Source organism: Lissotriton vulgaris, chromosome 2_1, assembly GCF_964263255.1.
Source record: "Lissotriton vulgaris chromosome 2_1, aLisVul1.2, whole genome shotgun sequence".
Lineage (NCBI taxonomy): Eukaryota > Metazoa > Chordata > Amphibia > Caudata > Salamandridae > Lissotriton > Lissotriton vulgaris.
Window position 1 is genome coordinate 1,049,619,542 of NC_141687.1, and position 14,728 is coordinate 1,049,634,269.

At 40.8% G+C, this 14,728-nt stretch overlaps 1 protein-coding gene across 1 annotated transcript in view; it reads right to left on the reverse strand.

Annotated features, from left to right (window-relative positions):
* Positions 1-3,845: 3,845 nt before the first annotated feature.
* The window catches only part of KCNJ3 (potassium inwardly rectifying channel subfamily J member 3), a 547,722-nt gene continuing 536,839 nt past the window's right edge, over positions 3,846-14,728 (reverse strand). The window contains exon 3 of the mRNA XM_086958768.1: positions 3,846-5,866. Within this exon, the coding sequence (XP_086814894.1) occupies positions 5,280-5,866 (587 nt within the window). The 3' untranslated portion in view covers positions 3,846-5,279. The remainder of the gene's footprint in view (positions 5,867-14,728) is intronic.

Here is a 14,728-nt window from a genome sequence, read left to right on the forward strand (position 1 = left end):
TTCTACCTTGCAGATTCAGCATGCATTTAAGTGAGAGGTATATTTTCAGATACATAGTCACTAAATTTTTTGAAGATGCAAGGGCAACAAATTTAAATAAGGAATCTGTACCGTACACAAAATAGATATGACATTAACTTGGAGTGCTACAGAATACATAAGAAATTGGAAAAAGTGTAATGTATGTGAGGTACACTTGACCCCTGGAGCCCATAAACTCATGGTTCATCATGACATGCATGAATATTAGCAAATTTAGCCATAGACTGCATTTTAAAGTAACACATGTATCATGTTCCTCTACATCTTCCAATAGTGAAAGAAATGTATGAAGGAAAGTATTAAAGAAACCAGACTCTCATTGTAATAACCCTCTTTCCCTGGAAGCAAATATATGTGAGTCACATCATAATTCCTTTGATTGTAAATTAGGTTCAATATACATTTATGGTCATGTTTGATTGAGACATCAGGTGAATATTAGGAAACACCATTCCTTTTTGGTTTAAATACAAAGTTTGTAATGAGGTACATTGTCTCTGAATCATTTTGTCACTGGTACCATGAGTTGTGAATCTATTTTCACACTAGTAAACTTAATTGTTTGGATAGTGACTGCAGTTGAAAGTACAGGTAGAACCTGTACTCCATTAATATTATTGAGACTGAAATTAACCTTTTCTTGTATTTACTTTAAAATGGATGGTAATTCTAAAATTGCTACTTTATATGCTTATAATCCAATCAGTAATGCATATAAAAGGATAAAATAATGGATATAAAAGTAAAATATGTATTTTATTGCTGATTTTAATAGTAGCTTACTGTATTTGCTTCATCAACATTGTTGGCTCCATCAGCATTCAGATTCATGGTCTACAGGTGGTACAAAGACCTCAACAGTGAGACCCTTACTCATTGCCCATCTACTGTTAAATAGATGTGTTCTACTAAAATGCTTAAAGAATTTGCTAAAGAGAGTGATGTTGTGATTAGATGTCATTTACTTGGTACAGCTCTGCATATTTTCCTTTCTTTATTTTTAAATAATGTAAACATCCCTCTCAGCTTAACTGAGATTTTGTTTTAACATTTCTGGAACATACGTATTACAAAAATGGGCTATAAAATATGTGCAAGGGGGTACTTTCACTTCATACTAGTTCGGTTTCAATTCCATTTTACAAATCCAAAAGCTGAAATGCATTTAGCAGAATGAAAAATGCATATCCTTGTAAGCAATTGAGTTATCTAAAAAGGAGTATTGTTAGAACACCTACAACAGAAGCCTACTTATGATTTAATTTGTGTTTGGGTGTGCCTATATGCCTACATACCAACTGGTAAAATACATCTGTGGGTTAAAATGTCAATATTCGTGCCTGTATGTGTATTGGTGTGTGTCAAAATACAGGATAGATGTGTTTCATACTTTTTATGCTTTCACATTTTTAAATGTGAAAGCAGATCTGTTGAATGGGTGTGAATGTTTGATTGGTTCAGCTGCTCCGTCCATCACCACCCCCTTTTGTACCTCTTTGTTCTCCATAAGTTGGCAGGGCATGCTCAGACGTGAGTCCCTTGCTCACTTTGCCACTGGATTCAAGCAAGCCTGGCTGAAGACGGCTGTAATGCCAGAAACCAGTCCTAGGAAGCTTGTTTCCGGTCCAGGGAAGGCATGGCTTGGCATTTCGGGCTGGACTATTCCCATGAGGCACAGGGTCAGACTGATTTGCATATGGCCACGTCTGAACTGGGTTGGCAGAGTGGACTAAAGAACGGTGATGGATTAAACCCAGATCTGTTGACTGGGGTGAGTGTTTGATTGCTTCAGATGCTCCTTCCATCACCACCCCCTTTTGTACCACATTTTCTACATTCTCCATAGGTTTACAGCATTAAATAAAAGTTACTCCCTCCAATCAATCAACACAAGTATCATAACTAGGGGGATAAAAATGGCTAGGTAGAGCATAGTGCTAATTAGTCAAATGGTTACAGAGTTCTAAGAGATGAGTAAAATGCTATTTTAGTTAAAAAGAAAGTGGCCTTGTGCGAAAACTACGCAAATATGTGTATGCGTGTCCCTGTGTGAGTTTATGTAGATATTTGTTTATTTGCATGGCAATACTAAACATAATCATGTGCATCTTGATGCTTTCTATTTGTATATGTGCATCTGCACCTTTATATTTATAAATGTGTTAACATGGAGTCTGTAGGATTTATGTAATTTGCATATATTTCATTTTAGTGCCATAGTTGGGTAATACATGACCCACAAAAGGGGGACTTGACAAAAGCACATACATTATTATTGTTAAATAATGTAAACTTATAAAAGGAGAACAGACAGAAACATTTGCATTGACAACTGAAATGGCAAAACAGCCAAAGGACATTACATTTAGAAATACAATTATCTGTTGCACAAGCATCCTTTGCTGAATTCCATAAGTATTAGCCTCTATTAATGTGTGTATATGGTCGATTCCTTAGTCTTGGGGTTGTACTTGACTACTTGCCTTTTCATTTTTGGATAGTACAACTGTTAACGATAATGAAATCATCATCTAAATTCATAAAACCTATTTGGATTGAATACATGTAGTATAACAGGCTTTATTAGATTAATGAAATGAGTAGTATTATCCGTAACAGGGCAGTGCATTTATTTTAGTAGAGTGTAACAATGTTGCGCTATAATTTAGTCTTTGTAGGTCAGGAGTGATGCCATTAGGATTAATGCTCTTGGATTGCTTGTGTTCCCTTTCAGGGGGGACATGGGCTGGCAGCTTAACCTACATCATGTATTATAAGTATGGGCGGAAAATCCGTTTCGCTCGCGGATTTTGCGGATTTTCGGTAAATTCGCAATCCGCGAGATTCGGGAATCTCCCGCAAAATCTGCAAATCCGCGAGCAGCGGATTTTATGGCTTGCTCGCACTGTTCGCGTGAGTTCGCGGCTTCCCAGTACAACTTCGCGCCCCGCGAATAAGCGCTAAATTGCAGAAATGCGATCTTAGCAAAACTGAAACTACTTACCAGGTTCAAAAGTTCAGGCTCATCATTAGTAGCCATTTCCTGTAGTGCTTCCTGAGGGGCCCCTCCAGAGTTCAGTTGCCTACTTGCAACTATTATGTGACCCTGCTCTGAACCTCAGAATAGTTACACATATGCCACAAAGGTCCTGAATTACAGCTAAGGGAGACAAGCAGGAGCCAGGCTGGAAGTTCAAATTCATTAATCAGCCCCTAATTCATTATTGTCAGTTGGGGCAGGGCAGGTGTTGTAACTAATTTTGCAACAGTGAAAGCACTTAGCAAGTGCAAAAGATCACTAATCAGGAAGCACTAAGGAAGCAGGTGCCAGCTAAAAAAATATTCTGTGACACATTAATCAGCCCCAAATTAATTCAGGTCACTTGAGGCAGGGAAGGTGTGCTTTGCTTTGCCAGAATAATGTACACTGACTGGACAACCAGAGGGTGCTGGGATGAAACAGAGGGTGGCATGGGTGGGCCAGAGGGTGGCATGAGTAGTCAGAGAGTGGCAGTGGTGACAGAGAGTGGCAGTGATGAAGAAGAGTGTCCCAAACAGGCTGGACACGTAGAAACAACAAGTTCGCAAAACTTGCGACCCGACAGGTAAGTTCGCGTTTGCGAAATTGTACAAAACCCTCGCGAACTGGCAGAAACCCGCGCGAACACAAAAAAAAAAAATCTGCAAATTTGCGAGAATTCGCGGATTTTGCGGATTGCGAGTTCGCAAATCCGCAAAATTCGCGAACGCGAGATTCGCAAAATTCGCCCATGCTTAATGTATTATTGGGGCAGGACTAAGAATGATGTGCTTGTGGATCGATAACAACTGTAATGGCAGTGATGATCTCAACAGCAATGGACTTGACTGCAACCCAGAGTAAATATCAATAATTGAAATTAAGTGAAGCCTTTCATCAATTTTTGAGTTGCCTAAAGAAAAAATGCAATGTCATAATTACTTTTGATGTGATAAAAGAAAAAAATAAATATCTGAAAGGAAATCATTGAGTTGATGATTCAATATTTGAAGGAATGGTGGACATAAACTTAAATGCCATTAATAAATATAACTCACTGGCAGAGAGTGGTTTTGGTGGACGGGGCAAGGTGCAGAGTAACTTGTTTTACAGCTCATTGATGGAAAGGGTTTAATTAACAGGTCACAGCCATACAAATGTTGTGAAACATCATTGCCATTGCCGAACAAAGAGGACTAATCAAAGGGAGTAAAAATTTGGTACATTGTTACTTTAATTTCAATATACTGAATTGCTGGACATAAGGTGATCTGTCCTTGATTTGAAGGTGTAATGTGATGCCTTTCTACAAAGTACATAGCCTCTTCAATGTATTTAGGCATCAACCATTTAGATTGTCATGTCTTTGTGGGGTAGATAACTTGTTTTTAACATAATTCCCATTGAACACATCATAGATCCTTTAAAGCACATTATAAATACACATTTCGGTTAAGTCTTAAAAAAGAACATTTTAGTTTCATAGTAGAAAATGTTTTGCATAGAAACGAGTGCCATCATACTTATGTAAAGAAAAACAGAAAATCCACTATGTAGACAGATACAACAGCACGTTAACATTAGGGAGAAGAGGGAGGAACAGAGGAGACAGACGTGCTTGGAAAGAAAGATAGTTCTTGAAAACACCCGGGGAACGTCCTTTAACAATTGTTGATATAATGTGTTTATTTCCTATTGTTAACTTTTGTTTTGAAAGAAAACATGCACCAAAACTACTTATTTAAACAAAACATCACGATCTTTCTACATCAGAAAAATATAATGTAGGTTAATATAAGATTTGGCGTATAATTGCCCATCATTCTGTGTACATAGTAATTACATAGGAAAGGTGGGTTAAGAGTGACACCCCTTATGTTTGTTAATAAGAATATACATTATAAATATAGTAAGAATCATGCCAAAAAACTATATGCAAAATCTGCACACTATTATTGCATGCTTGATTTTTTTCTACATGCCAATTTATGTTAATATACCTATAACCAGACCATAAAAATATCCCAGGTCTTCTTTGAGAGCCGTTTCTCTAATCATCAAAATTGTGATAAAACACTGTCTTTTCAAATTGCATGTAGTGATAGGAAATTTTGTGCAGATAACCTTCAATGCTAATTTGTGTTGACCATATTTTGTCATTTGCTATTAGGTTACTAGTGATTTCAAAATCAAATAAGAACCTACAAGTCTGCCAGTGTTATGTAAATCTGTCTGAGTTCATTTTCCTTAATTTTGCAGGGAGGTTTCCATCCATTCTAGGCCCTCCTCCTGCCATTTTCTGGAGTTTTGGTGGCAGGTCAGCTACTGATTGGCTCATGGGATCAGAATGCATCTTTCCTGTTTTCATAACTAGTTTTTCCTCTGAGTTGCCAGGAACTGAACTTATCCTTTGCAGCTTCATAGGCAAATCACCCATACTGTATGCCTTTTCTGAAGTTGTGGAGCTCATTCGTAAAAGTTTTTTGGGGAAGTCTTCCCTTCCAGTGATTTTTTGCATTTTTGGAGGCATTTTTGTGCTGATATCATCTAAACTGTTTAGGCAGTCCACTGAGTTGTTTCTTTCTTTGCTGTTGTTAACGGCTGGAGCAATTAACGGGGAGGACATTAGAAGCATTTCCTCCTGCTCTTTTACACTGTGCGGTGTCGTAGGAACTTCAAAAGTTGCATGGAATTGAGAGTAGTCCACTTTGAAGAACCCCTCCTCCAAGGATATAACGGGAAAGAATCGATGACCCCACAGGACTTCATCTTCAGTGTATGACGTTCTGGCTTGGCAGGTCATCCCTTAAACAAAAGACAAGACATCTTTGTGAGATTCAGGCTAATAAATTAGGTACACATTTAACACATTTAACATTTGAAAAATAACATTTTACTGTTGGTAATATCTCTAATCTATGTTTTAGAAGTCACTACGAGGGGTATTAGTTCATGAACAGCTACTATGTTTATGAGCACACCAATGTTCCATAAAATCGACATTATCTTTAAAATATCTAGCTATTAAGAAATGCTCTCTGTAAGAGGAACATGAGGAGCAAGTGAGGACACAACTACAACCATATTCATTCGAGCGCTATTATTTGAAAAATAAAACTGGATTATTTTTAGTGCTTTTAAATCACTCACTTATTTTCACATCGTAGTTAAAACTGATTCTAAAAAGGGTGAGACAGGCCATGCTGTACAATGGGAAGCCTGGAGCCCTGAGCATGATGAACTGACAAATCAAAGATTAAGTTCTATTGCTACTGCTGCATGACTTATTGAAATATTTCACAATAAGATTTTCAGAACCGCTTATGAATCCCATGTCTACCGAGATCAATTCTATATGAAACAAAGAAATTGTTTAGCTGCAATTAAACAAAATAAATACAGGAAGAAGACATCTAAATAACTCTTGCAGATGGATAACACCTCTTCCGAGGTGGCTTGGTAACACCGCACACATTAGAAAGACTCCATAAATCTGTTTGTAAGTAATTAAGGACTTGTAAAGAAACAAAGTAGCTATGCTTGAGTCAATTTGAAAATCGCTTGTTGGATGAATCTACATGAAAATCTCTGAGGCTTCTCGTGCTATGACCTTTATTTCTGTGGTAGAATTTATTTATTTATTTATTTATTAAGAATTTTATAGAGCGCACGGCTACCTCCAGAGGGGGTGTCCCGGCGCTAAGACTACTTGTTTATCACAGAGGGGGTTGCTGAGTTCATGAAAAATCTACAGGTCTGCAGAAACTTTGCAGGCTAGTGCTTAGAAAACAGCCATGTTTTCAGTTTACGACGGAAGACTTGTTCTGATTCAGAAAACCTGAGATCCAAGGGTAGACTGTTCCAAAGCTTAGCAGCTGCAACGGTAAAGGTTCTGCCACCAGTACGCGTGAGTCTGAAGCGAGGGACAGTCATCAGGCGTAGACTATTAGATCTCAGATGCCTTACTGAAGAAGCTATTTTAAGCCTTTTGCTCAGATAGCGGGGGCCAATGCCATTAATTGCCCTAAAGGCAAGGGTCAGAACCTTAAAGTCAATGCGACAGGCAATTGGAAGCCAATGAAGCTCCTCTCGGTAGGCTCTGACCGAGTTGCGAGGAGGGATGTTGCCAATCAGCCTTGCAGCCGCGTTTTGTATAATCTGAAGTCGATCAATGAGATATTGGGGGGCACCGGCATAGAGGCTGTTGGCATAGTCAAGGTGTGACGTGATGAGTCCCTGGACCACTGTTTTACGGGAAGACTGGGGGAGATAGGGAAAAATCTTCCTGATCATGCGCAGTTTATTAAAGCAAGCCGCCGCTACTTTATTAACCTGGGTTTTTCCGGACAAGGTATTATCAAATATAAAGCCCAGGTTGCGGGCTGATTGCACTGGTGCAGGAGGAGGGTCAAGAATGGTAGGCCACCAAAGAGTTGAAGGGGGAGCAGTTTTCTGGCTGAAAAAGAGGACCTCTGTTTTTTCAGTGTTGAGGGCAAGATGGTTAGCAGCCATCCAAGTGCAAATGTTGCCAAGGCAGTTTCGAAAGTTGGAAAAGAGGGAGTCAGAATGGTCTCTAAATGAAAAAACAAGCTGAGTATCATCAGCATAAGAGACCACCCTGACTCCAAAAGACTCAACTACCTTGGCAAGGGGGGCCAGGTAAACATTAAACAATAAAGGGCTCAAGGCTGAGCCTTGGGGCACGCCACACAGGAGGGGTTTATCTTCGGATTGGTATGGATGCAACAGTACCCTTTGGGTCCGTCCGGATAAAAAGGATTGGAGCCATGCTAGGACAGTGCCCTCAATCCCCAGCTGTTGTAGTCGGGATGTAAGAATGACATGGGAAACCGTGTCGAATGCAGCGGATAGGTCGAGGAGGACCAACATGGCCTCCTCACCCCTATCCACTGATTCCCTAATTGTCTCTGAGACTTCCAGCAACGCTGTCTCGGTGCTGTAACCGGTTCGAAACCCAGATTGAGAATCGTGAAGCAGTTTATTTGTTTCCAAGAACTGGGCCATTTGTTTCTGAACAACTTTCTCCAATATCTTAGCTGGCTTGGGCAGAAGCGAAATGGGTCGGTAACTGCAGAATTGGGAAGGATCAGCGTTGGGTTTTTTAAGAATGGGAAGCAGCCTAGCTTGTTTCCAAGCAGAAGGAAAATGACCCTGGGCCAGGGAGGAGTTCCAAATGGAAAGAAGGGGATTAATTAAAACTGGGGCAAGATTGCCCATTACTTTAGCAGGAACAGGGTCTATAGGTGAGCCAGACTTGACTTGCTGAAGAAGAGATAGGGCAAAATCAAATGATAATTCATTAAAGGAGTTAAAGGAACATTGCGTATGGAGAGAGGAGTCTGGAATTGGGTTGGGCATGGCTGAGACAAATGAGGAAGCAAGTTTAGTAATTTTGTCCTGAAAAAAATCAGAGAGACCATTGCAAAGATCTTGGGTAGGGCTGCATTGAGTTTTTATGGCCAGAGGAGTAACAAAATCTTTCACAATTGAGAAGAGGGTTTTTGACGAATTCTGCACCTGTTGAATACGGCTGGAGAAATATGATCTCATGGAGGAACGTTTGAGCATATGAAATTTATTTAAAGCAGATTTATAGGCCAGTTTAGCCACTGGATCATATTTCTGACGCCACATGCATTCTAGCCTTTTGCATTTGCTTTTTTCCTCGCGAAGGAGGGGGGTGAACCAGGGAGCCGAGGGACGAGATCTGGCGGACGCCAGGGGAGCAAGAGGAGCAATGGAATCAAGTGCTGAGGTAAGGGCAGAGTTGTATCTTGCCGTTTCCTTGTCCAGATCCTCCGTCTGATTAAAATGGAACTGAAATTGAGACTCAATGGCCTCACAGGTCACCTTGACCCATTTACGACCACTATCTCTGTTGAGGGAAGAGGTAGGGGGAAGGGGAGGTCTGTCAATATGAAAGGGGATTAGAAAGTGGTCGGACCATGTAAGGGGGAGAGATGGAAAGACCGTTATGCAAGGATGATTTGAAAAAATCAGGTCTAATATGTGACCGGCTTTGTGCGTAGGGCCTTTAACTAGTTGGGACAAGGTCAGTCCTTGGAGGGTTTCCAGAATTGAAGAGGCTTGAGCACAGGAAGGATTATCTATATGAAGATTAAAATCTCCCAGCACTGTGAAGTGCGAGTGTTTAAGGGAAAAGTCCGCAATTGAGTGCAACAGGGCACTGAGAGAACAGGCAGTAACGGGGGGGGTTATATACCAGGATACCATCAATGATAGTGCAGGCGGCGTCCTTAATTACAAAATACATGGCCTCGATCAAACCGAGGTTAACAATTTTAGTCGAGCTCAGAGTGAAGTGAGATTTTGCAATGATCGCCAGACCCCCTCCAGGTTTAGTGCCGTCTCGATTAATGCCTACCAAACGGAAACCAGAGGGAATGGCCAAGTTGATATCTGGCATGGACGAGTCTTTAAGCCATGTTTCTGTGAGAAATAAAATATCCCACTTGTTCGTATCTAGTAGAAGCCAAATGTCGGATGCATGTGCAGGAAGAGACCGGCAGTTAATTACGCCAGCATGAACGGTAGACGGAGATGAGCAGTGAGTACCACTGTTGGATGGTGGACACCGTTTAATGAAAGCGGGAATGTAATGGTTACACCCAAGGCAAGAGTAAGAACAGGTGTCCAAGGTTTGGGGGTTACAATGTTTATGCGAGTTGCAAGTGTTGCGGCGTAGCAATACAAGTTGCTCCGAGGACCAAGTAATCATGGAAGTATGAGAGGCAGGGGGACTGGCGCTGGGCGCGGGTCCGGCACGGACGGGCGCAGACGGGCTTGCCTTAGGCGCGCCTTCGGCGCGCCATCGGCGCTCCCGCTGCGCCCGCCCGCTGCGCGGACGGGAGAGTCGTTTCTTTATATCCATATCTTGTTGGGGGTGGGAGGAGGGTGGGAGACGTCCAGGAGCTGGAGCGCTACCCTGCCTCCCCCCAAGATGGCGGTTCCGCTTTGCCCAGCCGGCGAGAGCACTGTGCTCGGCTGCACCGGTGGAGAAATGGAGATCGGGACCCCTGTGACGATTTAATCTCGTCAAAACATGCAGGCGGTCAGTGTCCGATTTTTAAAAGAGCCACAATTAAAATAATTACAATATTTAAAAGGCCGGTCAGCGCGACTGCACAGAGGTCATAAATCACCACACAAACAGTTTATGAGCAAACAATCATATACTCTCACACAGGTTCGATTTTTAGTAAATTAGCAGAGAGAAATGCCCCCGGCATCCGCCTCAGGGGAAAACAAGTAGTCAGTTTCCACTATCACTGACACTCCTTATATAGTGAGGGAGGGTGGGAGACGTCCAGGAGCTGGAGCGCTATCCTGCCTCCCCCCAAGATGGCGGTTCCGCTTTGCCCAGCCGGCGAGAGCGCTGTGCTCGGCTTCACCGGTGGAGAAATGGATATCGGGACCCCTGTGACGATTTAATCTCGTCAAAACATGCAGGCGGTCAGTGTCCGATTTTTAAAAGAGCCACAATTAAAATAATTACAATATTTAAAAGGCCGGTCAGCGCGACTGCACAGAGGTCATAAATCACCACACAAACAGTTTATGAGCAAACAATCATATACTCTCACACAGGCTCGATTTTTAGTAAATTAGCAGAGAGAAATGCCCCCGGCATCCGCCTCAGGGGAAAACAAGTAGTCAGTTTCCACTATCACTGACACTCCTTATGTAGTGAGGGAGGGCGGGAGACGTCCAGGAGCTTGAGCGCTACCCTGCCTCCCCCCAAGATGGCGGTTCCGCTTTGCCCAGCCGGCGAGAGCGCTGTGCTCGGCTGCACCGGTGGAGAAATGGAGATCGGGACCCCTGTGACGATTTAATCTCGTCAAAACATGCAGGCGGTCAGTGTCCGATTTTTAAAAGAGCCACAATTAAAATAATTACAATATTTAAAAGAAATATTAGAAGAAACTCATCACGTCAGCACTTCTGTAATTTTTCGTTAAAAAGATCGAGGTGCCATCAATCCTGTGCCTCCTCTATCCTCCTCTATCGTATTGCACTTGAATCTGCAGAATATAGCGTAATACGGTAGAGGAGTGCTGATGTGATGAGTTTCTCCTGCCACAGAAATTTAGGTCATAGCACGAGGTAGCAATCCAGATGCCAAAGCAGGCGGTAACGCATGAGTCCGGCAAATCGGAGTCTGGTTACACACTATTTAAGTCTGGAATTAAAGTTCAACTGAGAAGAACCTCATAATGGTTGAGAGACTGATTGCACCCATAATATCTTCTACTGAGAAAGCAACAGGTTTAAAAATAACGGGGTCTAGACTACAAGATGTACAGACAGAGAGAATTGTCAAAGCTGTTTTCATGAAAAAGATGGAACATAAAATTAACCCATCAAAACGCGTTGACGGTTCATTTACATAATCCATGGGAATAATTGAATCTGTAGATACCACATGGAATAGAGTATCCAGGCCCCGTTATTAAATCATTCTATTGGATATGTTCTCTTAAAGACAAAGTTTACTGTCTAAATATATTCTATCTCTTTTTATGTTGTGTTATGTCTGGTAATTCCATTGTTATTTTTTATAATTTTATTGTGCCTTGCGTGTTTTGTGTTTTTTTAAAACTAATTGTTCTGTATGAATTCTGATATGTATAGGATGTGAAATTAATTATTCAATATACCTTTATATAACCTTATCCTTGCGATGGATATTTTCCTCCTGTGCTGGGCCTCCATGCAAACGGGCGTGGTCATGACGGAACGGTTCCGTCATGAGCACAGCTCGACCGATGCTCATGACGGAACCTTTCCGTCATTAGCAGCGAAAGGGTTAAAGGCTTTTTTAATAAATAATAATTTGTGACAATCTTCGGAGAGTCTTCAGATATATGATTGTAACATGTTGTAGGGATATTATCACTGCACGGATGTAAAGGTATGCCTCAGTTGTAAGTTGAGCTTGTTCATATTATTGGGATTTTGAACAAAACAAAGGGAATATCTGTTTTCTACTCGTCAAGAGTACCCTACTCCCTTGGTTGCATCAAGGGGTCTCTCACCTTTTTTAAGCTTAACATTTTATATTCCCAAATGTCACCTGGCACAGAAAACCTGACCATAGTGGGAGGAGTCCATTCAATTCAGATTTCAAATAACATCTTCCTCTAGTCTTACATTGTTAAGAAAAAATATACCTAAAAAGGGAACACACTCAATATATGGAAACCTATCCTTCCCACAATGAGAGCAAATCACAATATTAAGCATTGAAAAAGTAATTGAAAGTCGTTTATTGCAAAGATTCTACAGACTTCCATGCTCTAGTTGACTGATTTGTCTATTGATTTCCTAAACTAATAATCTCCCTGATGACTGATGTTTACACATTGTTACAATGTACACATGACATATTTATCTTTCTACTCACGCTGTTCATTGGAAACAATGAGGCCTATTCGCAATAGCTTTTTTTTTTAATATGGGGAGTATTACTCTAGTAGAACTACTTGATATATCACTGTCTGAAGACCTACTCCAGCCCTGTCTCTTACTTGTGGACATTTCTGCACACAGAGGTATGTATTTTTGTATTACGTGTAGGGGAGCAATGGCAGTGGTTAGAAAATGGTCAATATCTACTACTCAAAGAGTGGAGTTAAAGGAATTTTATGAAGGTGCTTAATGAGGAATATCAATTGCTATTCACAAAAGTTACAACAAACTTTTCTGCAATAGCAACACTGACAAAACTGGATGGAATTTACTACAGCCAAGATATGGAGTAAGTCAAACGCCACACATGGCCAGCACTGATATTGCAATGCATTCCCACAGAAATCAAAATACATTGAAACAACACTTCATAGAAAAAATAGGAAAATAAATGATCATGAGTCTCTAAAAAATATTGTTATTAAATTGTATATTTTTATTTATTAAAAAAATTCAAATAAAACAACATTAATTTCAGATTCAAAGTATATAATACATATTGCAAGAAGGCTTCAAATACATGCAACATAAGGAGTGGGCGATTGTGGATAGCCAGAACTCCTCCACACCCGCCAACAGGTGAAATTCATAACAGCAAATTGTAAAAAGCTCTCTCACATAGGAAAGCAGGATAAAAAAATCATTATGTCAGTGAATATTTCTTGTAGCATTGCCCCGTCATTTGGAGTATTTTTATTTGTGAAAGATGGAGGGAATGCATAATCAGAGGATCAGAATTCTTGGAATATCCTAGGAAGCAGCCATTGCCAGATACCACTTCTAACCTGATGTGCTCTTTGACATGGCTGTAGAGTGGAAGGAGGACCTAAATTCACTAACAGACCACTTACTGCCCATGCCTGTACATGTCCAAACAATAACTGCACCCTACTACCTGGCCTTTGTAACTTTCAAGAGGATCAATGCAGACATGGGTGCCTTTTCAAAGGAAAGCTAATCAAAATGTTTGTAACAGGTACTGAGTTACATCTCCAGGCAAATGCACCAGTTTATCACCCTGACACAGTCAGAAGTACTCTTCTTCAATCTACTGTAAACAAAACACTAGATTTGGAGACTGTATGTCATAAAGGTAAAGAGTGTTAAGACAAATACCTATACATTGGGGCTATAGAAGCTGTGTATGCTGTGTGTGTGTGTGTGAGTGTGATATCTATCTATCTGTCAAGGAACATGGAGGACGAGGGCATAAGACATAATAAAGTTAGTTGCAGAAACAGAAATTGTGTTATTACCTTTCCTTAGATTGGGGCTTCCTGGAACAAACTGGTCACATAGCAAATCATGGTGCATAGTGGGAAGGACACACTCATCAAGGAGGGTGAAACAGAGACATGCTCTTATTCTAACTCTAGGAATTGAATTTGCCACTTGTATCCTGGAGAACTTCTCTTTCACCCAACTTTTTTCATCCTGCCATTTTTTTCTTGAGGTCCTCCAGGGTGTGTGCCTCCATCAAAAATGCATTGACACAGTCTGTCAACTCCTGCTATTTGGGTGCCATCTCTACTCCACTCAGGTTAGATAGAGGCAGATCATTTAGTTCATTCTAACCATCAACTACTAAGATAAAAAAGGTCTGTCTTTTCCCCAATTAAGTTCATCTTTCTCTTAAGTGGGATTGGCTGCATCTTGAAATCAGTATGTGTTCTGTGGCATCCTGTTATTGAGACAGTCCAAGGGGAAGAGGAGAATCATAACAGTTTGAGAAGTAGTTCATGTGTATAGTGTTTCTTATCTGTTCAATTTATAGATGCCTGCCCCCGATACCAAGAACTCCACCCTGTTGGAGGAAGTCTCCACTTTTGGGGTGGCAGCCATGCCCCAACAGATATATTGGAAATATCCAACTGCAAAGCTAGTATATAGTAGTAACTTTATGTTTGCAATTTCTCTTAGTTTGTACTACATGCCCTCATGTGAGGGGTAGAGACCCGCAAATCTTACTCCTACAGGTAAATGGTGAATTTCAGTTGATTGGGCAATATCTAGGACTAAGCGGAAGTCTAGGTATGCAAAGAAAATTACACATAGATTACTCTTTGTCAATCAGCCACTACTTATGCACCTGTATACATGTATTGTTATCCTTGTTTGGTCTACTATGCTCTAAACACAACTACTAATAACTACCTA